General features: G+C 39.6%; 1 protein-coding gene across 1 annotated transcript; it reads right to left on the bottom strand.

The window, feature by feature from the left end:
• Positions 1-21,290, bottom strand: LOC133969238 (dapper homolog 1-like). Its single transcript, XM_062405579.1, has 3 exons — positions 19,660-21,290; positions 7,899-8,022; positions 1-5,031 (listed from the first exon to the last, which is right to left on the bottom strand). The coding sequence occupies exons 1-3, from the start codon at positions 19,939-19,941 to the stop codon at positions 3,389-3,391; spliced, it is 2,049 nt and encodes a 682-aa protein (XP_062261563.1). The 5' UTR covers positions 19,942-21,290; the 3' UTR covers positions 1-3,388.
• Positions 21,291-21,353: the final 63 nt, after the last annotated feature.

Raw genomic sequence — 21,353 nt, 5'->3', positions numbered from 1 at the left:
CTTTGGTGCGCACAGATGACTCATCATTAATTTGCACAAATTGGGAGCGATCAGAAAAATACGATTTAAACCAGTTAAGGGCGGTTCCATTAATGTTACTTAACTGTTTGAGTCTTTGTAATAAAATTTGATGGTCAATTGTGTCGAATGCTGCACTGAGATCTAACAGAACGAGGACAGACACAAGTCCCTGATCTGAGGCTATTAAAAGGTCAGCCAAGGCTGTCTCTGTACTGTGATTGGCTCTAAACCCCGATTGAAAGTCTTCATATATATTATTTTCCTGGAGAAACTCACACAGCTGATTGGCAACAACTTTTTCTAAGATTTTAGAAATGAAGGGGAGATTAGATATTGGCCTGTAATTGGCTAAAACCTCTGGGTCTAGGGTGGGTTTTTTGAGTAGGGGTTTGATGAAAGCTATTTAAAAGACTGTGGTACATAACCTGATGATAATGACAGATTGATAATGTTAAGTAACGAACTATCAATTAGGGGCAGAATTTCTTTAAGTAATTTGGTAGGAATGGGATCTAAGATACAGGTTGTTGGTTTAGAACCTGAGATTAATTTGGTAAACTGATCACGGGTGATCAGAGAGAAGCTGTCTAACCACAATGAGTAGGTTTGTGCACACACTGACTGAAACCAATATAATCTAGTATTGAAATAAATGCTACGCTAAGGCAATCTTTATTATTATCAACATGAATATTAAAGTCACCAACAATAATAATTTTATCGGTCTTTAGGACTAAGTTAGATAAAAACTCAGGGAATTCCTTTAAAAATTCAGTATAAGCCCTGGGAGCACGGTAAACTACGGCAAATATGATTGGCTGTTGGTGGTTCCTGGATTGGCGTGGAAGACTAAGAACCAGACATTCAAATGATTTGTAGCTGAGTTTAGGTTTAGGATTAATTGATAGACTGGAGTTAAAAATAGCAGCAACTCCACCTCCTCGCCCAATTTCTCTAGGAACCTGTGAATTTATATGACTGGGGGGAGTAGATTCATTTAGACTGACATATTCATCAGGATGCAGCCACGTCTCAGTGAGGGACAATAAATCTATCCATTGCAAAAAAAGAAAAAGAAGGTTGTATGTTCAAGCTGGTCCTCACAAAGATATATGTAAAAGCACACACACTTGTTGTAGGAGTCACGTGCCATAGTCTGCTATAACTCAGTTTAAGTAAATGCATCTATAATATTTCTATCTTTAAATTGACTTTTTTTCTGATAAACTCATGTCTTGTGTAATGGCCATGCAAGTGCACGGTTCCTTTGTGCAGCAAAAAAGTGCAGTTGGTACAGTCCAGCCAGAGAAAACGTGGAGGATCTCCTCAGTCCAGTGCGTGTGAGAACAACTATTCTTTTCGATCACTTGTGTGCTGTGTGTGTTTTCTATGCCTGTGTCGTGATGTGTGGTCTGAATATACATATAGTGAGGGAGTGAACGAGCGTCAACTGATGAAACTAGTGGTTATTGTTTTTCTTCTAGAATATTTAAGAAACACAAATGTTATCTTTTGATATATCTTTATTTTCTAAAACACATTGTATATACCACATTACAATTTTCATTCAAAAGGAAGCTCATAGTGAGTTGGGTAGTGCATGTAAAATGATAATACTGTCAAATACTGAAAGTGACATTGTAACATTAAATACATTCTTGTGCAGGCAACCATGTAATTATTATTAATATTAAAACGTTAGAATTGAAAAATGGATAGCATTCAGCACCCTTCAATAGGGTATATATATATAATAGTACAAAGTTGCTCTGTAAGTGAGACATAATCCCACGAACATTTTCTAAAGATAATTTAAAGATACTGTTGTGTCTTACTGTGTTTTGTGTGCTGCTATAAAAAATTACAATAATTAACTCAGCTGCAAATTCAGAGGCCCTTTGTATTGTAATAACTTGTACTTCCACCAGAACCACTCCTTTTCAGTTTCATATTTGGCCATGGCTGACAGATAAAGTTAATAACATCAATAATAATGCACACAATGTGCACATGTAAATGTTTGTTGAGAGTGGATAAAGATGATGGATAAATAGGAGTTAAACTTGCATGGGAAAGTGGGAGACAAAGGATCCTTCTTTTAAAATTAAGGCTGACTTCATGGCAATGAAAACATACTCTTTAAACATGCAGCAGTTTTCACCTGTCTAGTAAAATAACTAAGCCTCTTTCTACATGGGGAAAACACCTGTCGTGTAAATGCAACTTCCCTAAATACCAAAATTAATTTATAAAAAACAACAGAATTAGAGAAGAAGGTTGATACATTTTTTTAAGAGTCACATTCAATAAGAGCAGAGGATCACTTTCACTACCTGTCTCTGATCATTTTACACAGGGTAGTTTCATAAAGTTTGCGACGACCTGGATTCACTTTCAAGTTACTGTTATTGATGGCTGATGACAACCACCAACCTCCCCAGCCAACATCTGGAGCCATCAGTGGCAGTAAATACTCAGAATTGAACATAAATGACATAGGGTGATGAGTTTCTTTTTTACGGCAAACATGTACTGGTCGAACCATTGCCTTCCTTAGAGAGTGTAAAGCTAATGCTAATGTCTGCCACCCACCAATTGCTGATGCTTTTTTTGCCTCAAGTTACAATACTAAATCAGTACTCACCAGCCCGTAGCCTGAGATCTTCTAATAAGGTAATGTTTAGATATTCCTTGTTCAAAACCAAAGCTGACCGGGGCTTTGCTGTCAAGGTCCAATGTTATGTTAATGATCCGACAGTTACTCATTAAAAGGTTAAAGTTAAAGGTCCGATGTTACCAACTTAGATCGCTCATACATACAATCCACACAAAAAGGAAAACAAGAATAAAAATAACAAAATTTGCATGAAAATATAAAAATGGCATTGCATGAGAACCAACAGCTCATAAAAACGCTTGTATATTGAACATTTATCTGAGTATGGCTGAAAGCTAAAACTATGAAATACTGTGACTTCCAAGACATTCGGGTTGACATGTGCTTTGATATTTCATTAGATCAGGCTATCCTTTGACAAAGCATGAGTCATCCAAACTTCCATCCACTATTAACTGTTACACTATTACACTTAATAAACAATTTTACATACAAAATGTTAAACAAATAACTGATATGGTGATGGCCATTTCTTTCATTGCTTGTTGAGGGTGATCTAAAGCCCTCCGATCAATTCAGTCAGAAGGTCAGACTACTTCCATGTAGAATTATTATATAGATTTATTATATAGATTTTCATATCATACCTAATTAACATTTTTGTTGTGTTCACAGTTTGTGTTCTGTCATGCTACTACATAGTCCAAAGCTTGACAGCTCATATTACTTTATTTTGGCCATTATTCCACTTCATACAGTGGTCATTACTTTCAGCGAACCAGTGCGGAAGCGCAAGATCTTCTTCTTAAGGGCATGTGAGGCCTTAATCTTGACAAAAGCTTTGGGCTGCATTGGGGCTCCAGGTGGGGCCGGAGGTGATGGGAGGGAAAGTTGAGGGGGGAGTTGTTGGGGCCAAACCAGACCACCACTTTCATCTGAGTCACTGGATAACGAGCTGGAGTCTGGAGAGTCAGCCTCGCTCATGCTTGACTCAGACTCACCCTGATCTTGATGAAGGTAGTTCTCACTTGGCTTACACAGTGGCACTTGATCCCTCTCTAACTGGTACTCCATGGGTTGATGATGGTGTGAGTGTTGGAGGAGATTATGGTTGCGGTGTGGAGAGACATATGATGCATGTGTACGAGATTTGCGTGTGCGCCTAGGACAAGGCTCCCTTTGGTTTGCCACATGTGCTGGTACGGGCAGCTGGTCAGCTTCATCTTGGCTGAGCTCAAGACTGGACTGCCAGCGCCGACAGCTACCACTTCCTTGCTGTTGTTTCTTGCTCCTGGATTGACTACTCCGGCTTCCCCTTCCACCACTCCCACTTTCTCCACCATCCCTCTCTACCGAATTGTACTTGCGCTCTGGAGCCCTTTGCAAGCTGTTCTCTGACTGTGACCTACACGCCTTCTTCCCTAGCCTCTTTGTGGCACCACTTCTCTCTTCATTCAAACGGCACTTCTTTGGGCCCCCCCGACATCGGGAGGGCTGGACCTGAGAAGCTGTTGGCTGCTGCTCTTCATGATTTTGGTTTCCTTCTGGAGAAAACATGCTTCTGTTAGGTTTAAGTATCCCAGAGCCCTTCTGGGGATTGGAGTGATACTGAGCATAAGCTCTGGTGTAGGCTCGACAGGGCTGAGCTGGAATATACTCTGCATTGACCAACTGCCCATCAGGAGAAGGTGGATAGTGAGACTTTGACACAGCTGAAGCTGGCTGGTAGTTGTGAATCAGGGTTGAATCGGTTTCACTATTGCTGGAGTCTTGTTTGGCTGGCTGCACACTGCAAGATCGATAATCTGGCAAGGTTGAGCTGGATGTGTGAACCATAGAGGCCTGCCTTGGCTTGTGATAAAATCCTGGTTGATACGGGACACTTTGGAGGAGGTGGTTGTGGTATAAGGGTGAGGCCTCTTCATTAAACTCTGTCCCAAGCTGACATTTCTGATCCACATTTTGGCAAGCCTGTGAGGCAGCTCCCTCTGAACACTGGGACAGAGTTGAGATCTGTTGAACAGACACCTGCTTTAGTGAATCTTGTTCTTCCTTACGGCACGAACTACTCTGCCTCACAACATTGACAACTCGGGCATCATGTGAGAGGCTGGTGCGGGGCTTGGAGGGGCGCATGGGTAAAACTCTGCGTTGGATAAGACTGAATATGTAATTCTCTACTTTTTGTGCTTGTTGATAATCTTCCTGACTGGGATCATCATTCCATATCACCCCAAAGGCATCAGTAACCGTGGCTTGTCTCGTCGTGTCTGATTGCCATGATTCTCCTATCTCTGTCTCTTGTGTACCCTCAGGGACTAAGAGGGAACTTGGGATCACAGGTTGATTATTTGATTCAGGAGATCCTTTTTTCTGCGTTACAAGGACATCTCCTGACAAACAAAGAAAAGACCAAATAAATGATCAGTATTATTTTTGGTTTTACAACTACAGTATCCTGACCATTGCAAATGGAAGACAAAGAATGGGATTAATGCAACACTCCTATCTGTATTGTATATTATAAAGTATGTTGTGGACGGATGAGCATGAAAGCTACCAGGAGCTTAACACTTTTAAAATATATATATTTACACAAACATATATTACAATCATGACAATCATATTTTCTTTTTGATACTTAATCTTGTAATTACATACCTACTAATTCAACAAACATCTCTGTATGTGTAAATCATATCTCAAAAACCATTCATCTCATTGGATTCACACTTGGTATAAGTATATATCTAAGGCAGTGATTCTCAAATGGGGGTACGCGTACCCCTGGGGGTACTTGAAGGTACTCCAGGGGGTACTTGGGATTATTTTTTTTTATAATTAAAATTAGCATCCATTCAAATATCCTTGAAAAATTGTTACTTAACAAATATTCAATATAATATAAGTGTAAGTTTATGAACTAAATTGTTATATTCAGTAGGCTTTTCAATTTAATTATCCTAAAAAAACAGAATCTCCCCCATACCGATGGTTTGACCCAACCTGGCACACGCCACCTGTCATCGCCTGTCATCACCTGCCTTGAAAACTTCAACAATGGAGTCGAGTTGAAGTGCAGCAGCAATACTGCTGAAACACGGAGGGACAAGCGCCAAAGAAGGCGAAACCAGAGCAGAGAGCCTTCCCTAAACAACACCGTGAGAGCTTGTGCCTTTTCGAAGGGGCGCTAATACGTAAAAGTTTTCCGTTGTGAAGTTAATGATTCATAACAAGAAGTCCGCGTCTCTACCGGTACCCTTTCAAAATAAAAGCCTGTAATACAAAAGCGGAAATGAAATTGTAATACAATAAAATAACAGAAAGACACTTCACCAATATTAACATTAACATAGATTGGGTTATTTACACTTTTTGTTTTTTTCTGTGGGGAGAGATTAGCCAACAGTGGCATTAAGCCACCACATCTTCAGCGGTATCTCCAGACAAAACATGAAAGTCATGTTGCTAAGCCACCTGAGTTTTTTAAGAGGAAACTTTCTGAATTCAGGTCATCTCAAGACACGATGCAAAAAGCCTCCCAGAAGCAAGCGGAAACAAGCTACCTGTCAGTATTCTTTTCGATCCTTAAAGAAGATATTTTAAGATGATAAATATAAAAAAAATTTTTTTGGAGCTAATCTTTTATTTAAAACTAAGTTAATGATTAATTTTTTGGGAAGAAGTGTTTAGCTATAATTAAGTTCATGAGTTCAGTTTGAGAACATATCTTTATTATGATCCCAAAAGAGGTCACTTTAAGTTGATAATTATTTTGATGTGCACAAATCTTTATTTATATTGAGATAATAATAAAAGTCTTTAGTTATTTTTACATCTTTTTATTTCCAAATAGTTCAAGAGAGACCACTACAAATGAGCAATGTTATGGAAATTGATGAAGTTTTAAATTTGAATGTGTCTAGTTACAAGGATTAATAAATCACATTACATCTTTCTTTCAACCAAAAATGCTTTGCGCTGGTTAGGGGGTACTCGGCAGAATTTTTTCTTCAAAGGGGGTACGTCACTGAAAAAAGGTTGAGAACCACTGATCTAAGGGTTTGTTCAATGAGTGCCAATGTCAGTGGGGGCAGGCCTAAAGACACAATGGTCCTCAAAGCCCGTGGGCCAAAAAATAGCTGACATGCTATGTGTGAATAAATTACACCAGTTCATCAAATCATTCAAACTTATATTAAGGCCAAACACTTGAACAGTAATAAAGGAAATACTGTTTAATTTAATGAACTTAAACTTTACTCTGCATTATTGCTTGAATGTTTGCTTCGGGGTCCTGTCATGGCTCCACCAACACAATAAACAAACACCTAAGTAAACACAGAGCAGAGAGATGTGAAAACCACCAGGAGGAGGTAAAAGCACAACCCTACACTACTTCAGTCAGAAACACTTTGTCATGATGTAACTATTTATTGCACAAATGGGAATTCAGTTATGATTGGCGCGGATGGCTCTTTGGATGTACCCAATTAGCGATGCAGCAGTGGATTAGCCATGCAGCATGCTAAAATAAAAATAAAAAAACATGCAAAAAAACCAGTTGTACATTCTGATACATTTTGTTCAAGATGAATACTATTTACTACAAACATGTTTGGACTCTAAAAGTTGGAGGCAAGTTGCCGGCAGCAGAGCCTGAGAGGAAGCGTAGCTGAGCAGGAATCAGAGAGGAGGAGGTTGTATTTAAATGGACCGCTTTGTTGAGGAAAAGGGCTATGATTGGTGGGTTACTGACGAGTGACCACAAACCTCAGTAGCTTATGACAGCTGAACGCATAAATCCATGTCCTGCATGAACTAATGCAAATCTTCAATTATAGGATTGTGAGCTAAATGGTAAACATTCACATCTGAAAAATCCCCACATACTAATTTAATTAAAACCCTTTCAGTTCCATAAATAATCTCAGAAATTAGCGACAACAAGGATCATTAGGTTAGCATGAAGTGCTTCTATCGTTCATCAGACTGGATAATATGTCATTTAAAATCCCTGTGTTTCAGCTATTGTGTTAGTGTAAGAAAAAACAATAGTGAGACATTTATTCATTGAATTCCTTTCATTATCATCCTCACATATTTGTTAAAAATCTGTATTCTGCACAAAGGCACACAGTAAACTTAAGTACTGAAATCACAACCTTCTGGGATTGAGAATGAACTGATACTGTGTTAACCTTCATGTTCTGTGTACTTTGCAGTGCAATTTAGTTTTTGACAGAGTTGATGCTTTTACCTGAACTGGGTCTGTTATCCCCCAGATAAAGTGTTGTTGTATTGACCTGTGAGTTCACCTTCAGTTCCGCCACCTGTTGTTCTAAAGAAAACTTTAAACCCCATGGAGTGCACTGGAGACGTCTCTGAAACACACAGAAAAAGACAGAATGCAAGTCAAGAATTTGTTCTTTAGTGTGAAAACTCTCACTCAAGCATCATTCAAATGAAAATGGACACAATAATATGTAAATGTTACTTAGTTCGAAAGGAGGTTAGTCATACATTAGTTTTGACAATTTGTAAATGTGTTTGTCTATGCCTGTATTTAGATTTTCTTGACAAATTAAGTTACCATAGGTTCAGGAGCAGGATCACAACTCAACCACACCTCAAATAGACTGTCAAGCCTACATATACAGGGTAAATTTATAATGCTATGTTTGCCTCAGACTCTTCAGAGAGATCAATGTTCACTTGTACATGAATGCTCACATTTAATCAACAATAACTGATCATAGATCCTAAACTGCGGATCAACTTCCCTAATATAGGCGATGATCTCTATGACAAGCGGTTTGAAACTGGCTATCCTTCAGTCATCCTCAGTAGAAAGATCACAGCTTACTTCACAGGCGAGCCACTTGTGCCTGGTTGCTAACATACATAGGCCTCAGCAGAATCTCTGCTCCAGCTCGCAAAACAAGATTTGTCCTGGAGGCCCCTCTCCTTCGTCAACAACCACCAAACCTTTTCTTGTTTTCAGGCTCTTTCCGGTTAATCCACCAGATAATCTACTCCCCGCGCCACTTGTCTTACCTTTTGATTCAACCATCTTCACATTTACAAACATAGCTTATTGTTATAGACTCGACCGTCGTGCAGGCTTCACATAACTCCCTTGCACCAACATCCTTCCATTCTATCACCCCTCTCTCTACTCATTCTCCATCCACTTACAACTTTTTCAGCGGCACAAGAACCCTATTTAGCAAACATCAGGGCACAATCTCAGTCTAATAAAGTTATTTACTCATCTACTTCATGTAGCCCATCTCCTTCAGCAATCCTTTATTTACAATATAAAGCCCAGAGAAATTCAAAGAATGTTGGTGTAGTCAAGCACTGCCATCTTTTATCTTCAAGGTCAAATGACTTAACTCTCACAGAACTCACCCTCTCTTTCCACCACAAAGAGCTGAGCTAAACAGTGATCTATCCATCAAATGAAATGGCCTTGCATTTTGGAGGGACAGGTTTTTACAGCTACTATGGTCGTTTAGCTTCCTAGGCAGCTGCCAGAAACAGCAATTCCACCAGGGAACATACAAGGGCACCCAATGTCTTCTTTATCACGCACCACCCAGTCTGTGGTGGGGGGCAGGATAGTGTGCAAAAAAACACCTGGGCTGCGTTCGTTCGAACTACCACCTGCAGGTATGCACTTTCCTATACTTCCCACACCTACAACCAACAGTCCACTCTCAATAGTCAACCAACGATCACACAATCATTTTCCACTGTCTTATCTTTGGCTGCAGAAACAGTCCCAATAAATTTGCCTGTATTGGGCCCAAACCAAGAAATACAAACTTTCTTATCATCACTCCAACTTCATAACCTAACTTTACTTTTACCCTCAAACAAGCCCTCTTGGAACTAAATGTCCCTCTTTCCTAAGAAGAAATCTTCAGAGCCTATAGCACTAATATCAAGTTAGAAGATATGGAGTTACCCTGGAATCCCTGAATTTCCTTTCAAGCATCTCTGCCATCGGATAAATTCAACACACCTTAAATTGAACCTGTTAAACTCTCTCCTGGCAGTTAGATCAGCCGAAAGCTAGTTTCTATCATATTCTGGCTTCCCCATGAATGCCATCCACATTATTCCTCAAGTCAAATTCATCCTGTCAAGCCTTTTAATAAAAGCTGCATCTGTCCCCTCTCTCCTTCATAGTTTTTCTGGACCATGAAAATGTAAATTTATATATGGAAACATGTCTTATCCTATCCTAGAATGATATTTCTTTCTTCTATAATGACTTCATAACTCAACCAGAAAAAATGTATCATTACACAGACATGGCTCCTTTCATAGGTTTCAGTGAACAGGGGCAGACTGGGACTTCAGATTTTTTGGGGGCACTAATGGTTTCTGAAGTCTTTAATCATTCAAACTGAAAACACTGCAGGCATTGAGAGTTTACAGTTAACACAACAGTTTACACAGTTTCAGCACAGTTCAGCATTGAACTAGGCCATATTCCTTGCTACCACAACAACATAGCTATTTATTAATTATTAATTATGTGTCTTGTTTCTCTTTCCAGAAATTAAAGCACTTAGGTAAGAAATCAAACAGTCCCGCTGTTGTTCAGCTACAATATTCAGTTAAGTCACTAGCTGGGAAACCTCTCTCACACACTCACAAGCAGTACTCATCTACATCCAGCCTCAAGTACAATCTGCTGTCAATACTGAGTGAACCTGTTCTGATGCTTATTACGCCAACTATCAGATTTACCATCTTACACAAGTCCTTTGGTGTCAGACATATTTTCAGAACATTATTCAGGAGGACTGACAAAATCCTTGGTTGCTGGTCTTCCTAACATATTGTTCCTATATCAAACAATCTTAGTGACTTTCCTTAAGTGTGCACTAAAATTAACTACAATTAATTCACACCTTTTTGGTGAAATGATGGCTGAGACAAAACCTTTCAACTGAGTCTCACCCATCCCAGACACCAGTTCATCCTTCACTCATTGTCCAATCGTCTTTCTTCGATATCAAATATTTAAATTTCCATTCAAACCCTTTAACCACTTGTTAACTAGTTACCTTATGTTCGGGAGCTTGGTCACACCTCAACCACGTTTCGCTGAACCAACACTGTACTATGAATCAGCCAGTATCCCTTTTCTGACCAAACAGTGACATTGTAAAAGGACAGTCGTGAAATTACACTTTTGCTTGGAGTGCACTTATCAAGGATGAGATGTGGAGACACAGAAAGCATCAACTTTCACATTCACAGACAGTTATGACCCCTTGAACTTTTTATCAAAACACTGGAACAATAACACCCCCTCACACACACAAACACGCACACCGCCCCGCCCCTACTGGGTCTGAGGCACCTGGATGTAAGCTAAGGGATGGAAACAAAGTTGAAGCTGTCATGAGAGAGAGAGAAAAAAAGGAGCAGACTCAACTGCACTGACAAGGAAACTGGCATTCATAACAATCTGCATGAACTCAGAAGTTTATTCACTTGACAAAAACAACTTGAGTAATTTGTGGCACAATGACATCAGATAACCCCTGAGACACAGAAGCTGATCATCTTATTTCTATGGATCCCATCACATGTTTAACCAAACCCACATGTTTCCTATTTGAGACTAACTTTGCAGTGTACTTTACAGTGCAGCTACTATTTGTCAAAAATGATACATTAGAAGACTCTGGAGTTATAGGCCCACTGCAGGAAATAAAATATCTTAGAGTAAAGGTTACAGACCCTTCAAAGAGGGTAAATGCATTCACCTATAAAATTGGTGAACAACTCAGTGCCATGAATGTTCAACTTCGACTCATCAGTCCACAACCCTTTATACCAATCGTCCTTTGTCCATTTCTTGTGTTCTTTTGCAAATTTCAGGCATTACACTCCATTTTTCTCTCTCAGTAATGTTTTTTTTAGTGCTATTCTGCCAACAAGTCCTACTTCTCCCAGTTTCCGTCGCACAGTTCTTGAAGACACTGTTGCAACATCATTCATTGTGGTGTTGATCTCATCACGCAGTTCTCGTGAGGTCTTTCTTCGGTCCTAAAGACTGAGAATTTTGAGACGCTTCACTTGTCTGTCAGAAAGTTTCTTTTTTTCTTTTTCTACTGTATGTGCTTGCACACATACAGTATGTGGCGTATCCAGTTGTTGTGCTTTGTTCTGGACGTAGAGCTGGGGTCCCCTTACCGGCGACATAATAGTTTTCTTGTGATTTATGTGCCTTACATAAATATATCATATCTACGAATGTAGATTTAGTTTTTCCTCGCACATAATCACTTCTGACTATTGGCTGCAGAAAATGAATAGCCATGACTGCAGGAAAGTTTCAGTTAATGGTGGCTGACATGCTGCTCTAATCCCCTGATCCAGTCCAATTTTCCAAACATCTCTAGTACAGGGAGAGAAATTGTTTGGCAGAATAAAGTTAGAAGACTGGATAAAATATATGTCCGGAGAGACATAATGTTCCTGGTGTTTTCACTGGCTCCCAAGCTCTTTTGTAACATTTTACTTACAATAAGCCATCAGTATTATCCCAAGAGTCAGGAAATAATAACTTACGAGCTGATTAGTAAAAATATGTTCAGTAGGTAGATCTGGTCGAGTGTTTCCTGTTTAGAGGAAAATTACATGCTTTTAAGTCCAAGTCTGTCACAGCCTATGTCAAAAAGACAGATTGTCTTTATTGGCAACTTTCAAGATGTAGGTCTTTCAGGTCTCTGTCTGCCAGCAATACATTGAAATCACATGGCAGTTGAAGACGCTTCTTCGATACAATTAAATTATAGGATTAATAGTAAAAACCTTTAACAAACCATTTCAAAGTAATTATGTGGTCATATCAATAATTAAGGTGACCCAAATGTTGTTAAGGAATGTGGTTCAAAAGGGTGATTGAAATAGATCAGAGAACATAATAGCTCCATAGGAGTGAACCAACAGTGTGTTTTAACATCTTATAATAATTATTTTCTCATTACAAACAGCTCTAACCTTTTGGAATCAAATCAATATAATGAAGCGGTATCTTTCATAATTCACATGAAGAAACAGTAGCCACAAAAAGGACCATCCCATGCCATGCTTTCTACAGTGTGAGTCTGTGAGGCATGTACTTTCCAAAAAAGGTTGTGTGTGGGTTTAAACAGCTACTTATGTGAGACCACACTGACTCAATGGCTGCCCTTCTTTCCTACTTGAGTGCACATTCACGCACACATACTTATGCCTTTGCATAGACCAGTGATTCTCAAACTGTGGGGCCCGCCCCACCGGTGGGGCGTGAAGGCATATCAGGTGGGGCGCGGGACCGGGAGAGGGAAATGTGATGCCGGGTTCCAACCATACACGGAAGCGCGCGGCGCTCAGCGCGGCCCTCAGCGCGGCTCTCAGCGCGGAGCACCGCGCTTCTGTGTATGGTTGGAACCCGGCATCACATTTCCCCCTCCCGGTCCAGCGCCCCACCCCGCTCTGCGCGGCACTCAGCGCAGTTCTCTAGCGCACAGCCGCCTGGCTGTTCACGCCGGAAGACTTGACGCCGAAACCATCGGTGCAGGGCGCGAGGCGCAGCCGATGTGAACGGCACAATTGAGTAACAGAAATGGCGCTCGCGCAGCGAGGCGCTTCCGCGTCCGGTGTGAACTGAAGAGGACCAGTTCATTGAGATGACATCTGACTCCAGCCTGAGGCTGAGGTTTACAGCAAAGACACTGAGTGAATTCTGGATTGGCGTGGAGGAATGAAGGAGCATCCACTCATAGGGCAGAGGGTTAGGAGGATTCTGCTTCCCTTTGCCACATCCTATCTCTGTGAGATGGGCTTTTCTGCTGTGGCCTCACTTAAATCAAAGTACAGATCTCGGCTCAATATTGAAAATGATTTAAGAGTGGCATTATCAAGCTTAAAACCCCGTTTTGACAAGTTGTGCAGTGTAAAACTCATTGCAGCCACTGATACAGTTGACAAGACTTGAGTTCTTACATAGTGAGTTGTTTCTGCATGTGTTATTTTTGGTTGAACTTTATCATCTTGGAAACAAAGTGATTGTAATTTAATACATTTTTTCTCCATATTAGAAATAGCACGGACTGATGGAGGAATGTAGTGAAGAATGTCACAAAAAGTTTTAATTGCTTATCAGAAATTCCTGAAAGTGATGTGAAGTTATTGTTCATGTACATGCTATTTAAGTACACAAGTTAAACGTGACAAAGGTATTGCACTATTTTTTGTAAGAAGCACACAGATTGATGTGGCAAAGTAGTGACAAATGTCACAAAAAAAAGTTGTAATTGGTTAGCAGAAATTCCTGAAAGTGATGTGAAGTTAATGTGTATGTTATTTAAAATACACAAGTTAATCTTGGCCTATTTTTTAATAATTTTGTTAGGGCAGGGAGCGGGTGGGGCATTACAAATATTCTCGCTCATAAGTGGGGCATGACAGAAAAAGTTTGAGAACCACTGGCATAGACTGACATGCAATTATCCATGAATGAGCGCACTCATGCATGCACACATGCGCACAATTTGTAATACCATTGAAGTCTTGAACTTTGAATTTAAATAGTTGTCTATCCTCCCTATAATAAGTGTAATTTTTTGAAAATAGGGTAACTCTGGTCAGTCTTGCTTGATGCTCTTATAATAATATGAATCATTGGCCTAAAATGAACAAAACATTAACATTTCTGACTCTGGCACATTTGATTTGCTGTCTACTACTATAATGTAATCATCCACGGTTTCATAGGGATTAGTTGCAAAGACTGGTTAGGATAAATAAGACAATTTAGAGTTATCACTGGCTCCTGTTATATGGGGTGGATAAGAAATGTATATTGAGATATAAGGTTACTTTATTTCTACATGTAGGTATATTTGTTTTGCAGCAATAAATAGAGAAGGATTCCATCCAAAACAGTACATAATTATAAACAAACTGACAGAAGACAAGCTCACATGAACCATTAAGAAACCATGAACTCAGATAAATAGCTAAAATGTGTGCACCAGTGTGTTTATGGGTTTCTTTTTCAATGGAAGGTAATTCCATGGATTTGCAGTTATAATGCATTATGTAAGTAGGTACCACCCTGTAAACTGATGCTTCATTTAACTTTGACTTTAATTTGACTGTTATATGTAATACATATATTCATATTACTTAATTTAATATTCAGTTGACTGTGTTATATGTTATATGTTACAATGTTAAGTTAAATGTTATGTTACATAGTATGTTATTTTTTTCATTTTGTAAAGTCGCCTACTGCGTAAATGTTTGCCTGCCATGTCATAAGAGTTTCACTGCTCCGATGACGCTGTCATTGGTGCATGTGACAATAAACTTTGATTTGATTTGATTTGACAAAAATAAAAGTAAGAAATTATTAAAAGCAAGTGCTGTCACCATGGTAACAAATAGCAAAAAAATTTAAAGATAAAGATCAGGATGAAAAAAGAGAATATATTTAAGTAAGAGGGTTAGAGCAACACAAGTCAAATAACACAGACGGGGACTGGAAACATGGATAAATAATGTAAGTCTTTTTTTAAATAAGAGAAACAAACAAAGACAGAAAACAGTCTGTCATCATGCACATAAATAGAAGAAACACAGTTTACACTGTTTACATGCAGGAGAGTAATTGATCACTGTGCCTTCATCTTATATTTTGCAGTAACAATAGATGGGACTCAGGGACAATGTGAGATCGCCTTTAGTCTTTTATCTTATTTTGTGATCCCATTTTATTCTGTCTACAAAACTGTTGTATTTCTGGTAAAATGACAATATATTCTGATTTGAATTTGCTACAATTTTTCAATGTGAGTTGTCTGACTGAAATATAATCAATCAATATAATATCTAAGTTTCCTGTAAAAAACCTGAATGGTTTTTGAGTTCTTCTGATGAAATGAAATGATCACAGAGGAATATATTTAGAGATGACAATATCCCCCTGCATTATATTATTGATAAAGGCCTTCCAATGTCATTTTGCCATGCTTGCCAGAGAGCCAGGCAAGCTTTGTCTCAACCAGATGTGAAGGCACTATGACACTGGGCCAACCGTGTGTGCACTGTGTTCCACATCAATCACTGGTATTATGAGAGCAGATGAGACACACGTAAGGACAGTGTATAGGACAGAAAAGACACAGCTGTGGTCCTTTTACAAAATAACCATGACATGAAACCTCCTAGGGGGCAGCTGAGGTTGATACAGTTGGAAATTGTTGTGCCCTATACAGTCAAAAGCATTTGATGAATCAGACAGTGTGTTAGAATGTGGAGGACTAGTACCAGGAACAACACTGCCCATGATCTATTCAGTGCCTGTGTCTTTTAGCTGATGAAATATCCTGTCTAAGGGATATTTCCTTCCTATATCCACAGAGATAAGTTGATCCCTGTATTGATTGCCACAGGAAATCCCATTCAGTGTCTTGGAGACATCATGTCAATTTGCTGATTGGTTCATTTAATCCAGACCATAAACACAAAGTGCGGCTTGCGGTAATTTCACTGTATTTTAGTTGAATTAGGGAAAATGGATTGAGATGTCCACCAAGGATGTTATGTTTTCCTCCCTGTCCATTAGTTGGTTAGTTTGTATGTAAGTATGATTACACAGACTACTGGATGGATTATCGTCAACTTGACTCAGTGAAGAACCTATCAAGGCATTATTTTTCACTTCCTTTAACATTGAGAGATAGGCATTGACATTTTCTCTCATTCCCAGGGAATAATTTCATTGATCTTAATGAAAAAAATTGACATTTAGTTCAATTTGGTTCAGTTTTATTGAATTAAAGGGAAAATTACTCTACTGAGGGCAATTCTAGTTTGTTATGTTACTATATTTAACTCTGATGCTTTCTGATCAGTCTGTACTTTGATTTGGATGTATTTAAAGAAGATGTTTCACATGTCAATATCCCTCAATTTAAGGCTAAAATTCTGCTTAACCCCAATGGTTTGTGCTGACCAATTTCCAGGCAAGCAGCGTTCTTCAAGCACTGTTCCACAGTGAATGATCTTTTTTCCAAATTTTCTGAGTGGAGTTTTCTCCACATTCCTCTTGGTAACACCTGTTAAACATAGCAAGATGTTGAAGCTTTAAGATAAAAAGTAAGAGTAAGAAGTTGGCCAAACAGCAGCAAAAGTTACCAGTGGAGAATGACAGTATGTTGGAAGTACAAATGCATCCACACTGACATACCATATCTGAATGCCTTGGTCAAGGATTCAAAAGCAGCTGCTAAGGAAGGGAGAGTGTCTGGTTACTGTCCACATAATGTTTTATCAGCTGCTCCAAACCCTCAGGCCTGTGCCTGCATTATCCCTTCACCATTACTGCAACTTCACTCATGATCAACATGTCTAAATTCCTTTAAAATTTATAATTTTTACCCAATTCTCTTTTTCAGATCAACTTACTGTGATAATCTTTAACTCTCAAAAATTGCTAGGAAAGACTTCTCACTCTTATTGTGCTTTGTGAACAACATTATGAGGATGAGAAAATTAATGGACAGTCAGTTGCAGCCTAAACACATTTATGTGTGTGAATGTCTATTGTTTGGATAAACTATTTATGTAGGAGTATCGAACTCTGAGTTATCTGAATGCATTTATGAACTTATCACTCACTTATAGCTATTGATATAGAGTTTGAAGACATGATATAAGGGTTTACTGTGATATTACTGCGTTATCTTACAGTATGCGATTATATGAAATGACATGCACTGTATGTGTCATATATTGTGGCATATGCTATGTGTTGGGATTTTTTTCGATCATACACAGACAGTCTTCAGTTTACTCTGTAGATTTGACTTTACAAGGATGAAATTGGAATTGATGCACATCAGTCTACAATCAAGAATGCAGAGCACACTCAGACACTTACAGACACTCACAGACATACACCACGTTTCGAGTCAACCATTCAAAGTATCCCCTGACTAGTCCCTTGACATACAGGAGGCCACAGTGAAGGTTGTGCTCTGTCTCCAGCTGCTGTCAGCTGTCACATGGCTGTCAGCAGCTCCTGCTGAGGATTAAATACACCTACTCTGTCATCCCCCCCCCCTCCACACACACACAAATACACAGGTTTGTTGACTTTTCCTAAGATGCAGCGTGATACAGTATTAAACAAAAGTTAAATAAAAGCCAAATATTTTCCACCTGAAAATGATCTGTTCTATTAACAATTGATTAACATTGATGTCATCAACAAATTACAGAAGAAAGAATAAAGGTTGCAATCCTTAATATATAAATAAAACATGTAGTTGCTGGATATGCCTTGCTGCTACTATTGCTATCTCACAGTACGTCATACCCACAATAATTTTCGCAGTGCTCTAAATGCTTATTGCTGAAGACTACAACTAACTCCAAGAAGATAACAAAATAACAAAATGGGGATGACCTGTGTCAACTTTTGTGAGGCATCTTAACAGTTGAGAACACACAGGGTTGAAAAGGATAAAAAGGGAATAAAAGGTTGCTCGGTATCTGCTTGACAGGTAGGACATTTAGATTTTCTATTGCTTACATTTGTTCGAATTGGTTCTGTGAATAAATAACCAATAAAGCCGTTTTGGAGGATGTCTGCAGACTAAGAATTGGGTACTTTCTGTGGAGGTTGCCTTTACACATGAACAACGCAGCAGGAGATTCTCCATTCAGACGTGTTCAGAGCAACACAGAATTGTCTGGATTGTACAGGTGGGGGAAGGGGCAGCATTCAGGAGGTAACTTAATAATTCTGCCGCAGAGATCACATGTTTTTGTCCCAGCACCGACAGCCAGCCCTTTTGACTAAACTCACTCTTCGACGCTGTCTTCCACATGTATGGCAATGCTTTTTCATCCTGAGATGTTGTTTTTTCTTTGTGCTTTTTAGAAATTACATCAACACCTGAATCCTGCGGAGGGTTGCTGTGTTCTCACATCAGCTCCTCCTGGCTCCCCGTGGACTTTATACTAGGCGGCCAGCCGGAGAATGTGCGGAGACTCTGTCTGACATTTACGTTCAAACAATACAGTCCACCCGGAGGATCTAGACAGTCTGATAGCAGCTTAAGTCAGTATTGTGTTGCTCCATTTGGTAATGTTTGTGGTGGCTGACTCCACTCACATGAATGTGGGGGGCGGAGCCTTTGAAAGCGGGGTGAAGTGAGGGGAGGGGTGTATTTTTTTTCTTACTGTGAGCTTACTCCACCTTTAATATCTACAGTATAAGTACAACATTATAAAATAGTTTGCTACATTTTATTTTTGTAATTAAAATGAATCAAGGTCAATAGTCTGCAATTTCGCTTGACTGTCTCAAACTGCCGATGGCTGTGGACAGTGAATCATTTTACATAAATATATTACATTCTTAATATTTGTTAGTATCGTGGAAAATGTTAACCCCTATATAAATCTTGAAGCCTGCGTTCCATGTTTAGTATCTTCTGCTTGTGACACAACGCAGATGGAAAACATAGGTATTGAAGCTCCTATTAATAGATTACTTTACCCTTCCCAAATAGAAAACTGTTAATCCAGAACCACTGATATTGATTTTGAAATAATTTCCCAAACGGTTCAATGTAATCGGCGAAAGGAGTCTTCAGCAATAACAACAAGAACGTTATTGGAATAAAGTCAAAGACTGGAAATCGTTTCATCCCCTGGTAAATTTATGTTTCGTAACTGCTAGTACTTTCCCCACTATGTCTACAGCAAAAATAACGGGCCAAGTCAAATCTTAAAACAAAAACGTTGAAGCCTAATCAAGCAGCAGGGTCTGTTAAAAGGGTCACATCACGGGGCCACTCCTGTGTAAAGGTTTGGAAACAGATCCCATTGCGTACGACCTGAGTCGACTGTCCTTTATATCAGCAAACTACGAAGAGAGGTGTCGAATTTTTCGAACTTCTACACCAGTGTCCAACAACAGAGAAACTTACAGTCTGAATCCCGAGGCCATTTTCCTCCGACGCGTTGCCGTCTGGTGCGTCCAGGGCGCAACGGGCCGACCGTAGAGCTCCCCACGGCGGACCCACAGGAACACGAGAGTCCCCGAGGCAGAGGGCGCTGAGCACTCGGCATTCTTGCCTCTGTTTGAGCAGCTCCAGCTCACACAACCCGGCCAGACTGGCCTCCAACAGCTCCTTATTCCGACTGCGCTCCGCTTCCATCGGCAGAGATAGGGTTGGGAGCACGACTTCAAAAGTGCCTTGCAAAGACATATAGCCCCCCGTTGTCTTCTCCACTATCCCAACCAAAGGAAGCTAAATAAATCCATCGAATGCTTGACCTATGTCCCTTACTATCTGGTTTGCCACAGTAAAGCAGCATCTGCGGGCTGCGGCTGCTGAACTCACTGCTTTCAACCTCGGAGCCATTCCCCCGCCCCAGTCTGCGCTCTGCTGGGCAGTCTCACCCAGACAGCTGTTGGCGGAGCCTGTGAAAGCACGCAGCCTTTTGTTGGTTCTGTCAGACACCCACAATCGACACAGGCCACTGTAGACGTATTCTTCAGTCAAAACCAAACAAAACAAACTGCCATCTATTCCAGGAAAGAGGTCCAACATGCAACAGGCTTTGTTTTTGGTATTCACAGTCATCTATTTCATTAATTTGAGCAGTAACAGTAAACCAATGTTATCAAGAGTGCATTTATAGCCACTACATACTGACTCATGTGGAAACACACTCTGTGGTGTGATGCAACAAAGTACATTTACTTAGTTACTGTACGTTTTTCATGTACCTGTACTCCACTATCACAATGTATTGAGGTACGTGCTCAGTTGTTCACACAACTTTTTTTCAAAGAAATCAATAACTAATTCTCAAGGAATTGGTCCACTGATTAATATCAGAGCGGGCAGGTAACGTGAGACCCAGCCTCCTGTAGCAGCACCACTCACTAACACCTCCAATGGATTCAGAAGAGGCCACTGCAGAGACTCCATATGATGTATTACACTGCATTGGGGGATAGGATACATTAAGCAAGTACTCTGAATTTGAATACTTTGAATATATTTAAAAACAATAAGCTCCTTACCTTATACAAAAATAATAGTTAGTGTGGTACTCTTAGTGTATTAATACTTTTACTTGAGTTAATGCATATTTGATAATTTATATCATATCGTATCGCATTTGTCGGTCCTGTAAGAACTTAACACGGTTGGAACGAAGGAGACTAGGCTGAAGAAGCGTGTTCATCTGAGGCATCAGAGAAAAGAGACCGGGGCCCATGCGCTCTTTCGTGACGTGGTTGATTACGTTACTGTTGATCATCTGTCCATCATCGGAAAAAGCCCGTCCTGATTGTTAACAAAAAGGGGATTTAATATACAAAAAGGTCTTTAAACAAGACAAAAACAAAACAGGAACACTAACACAAGTAAGACTGGCGACAAGGCGCACGGAAGCAGGAGAAGCTGGTCGAGACAGCAGGAACAGACAAACCATATAACTTATGGCTTGAATAGTCATATTCCTTGTTTTTGTAAATAAAAGATTATCAGTTAAGAATTCAGGAAACAGTAAAAAACAGGAAATGTAACAAGTACAATGGTAGTTTAAGGAAAGAGACCAATAGTTCAGTCTAAGGCTAATATCAGTATTGTTTGTAGCACTGAAAAGC

This window comes from Platichthys flesus, chromosome 15 (genome assembly GCF_949316205.1).
Source record: "Platichthys flesus chromosome 15, fPlaFle2.1, whole genome shotgun sequence".
In the NCBI taxonomy this organism is placed as follows: domain Eukaryota; kingdom Metazoa; phylum Chordata; class Actinopteri; order Pleuronectiformes; family Pleuronectidae; genus Platichthys; species Platichthys flesus.
This window is presented reverse-complemented; position numbering and strand designations above follow the sequence as displayed.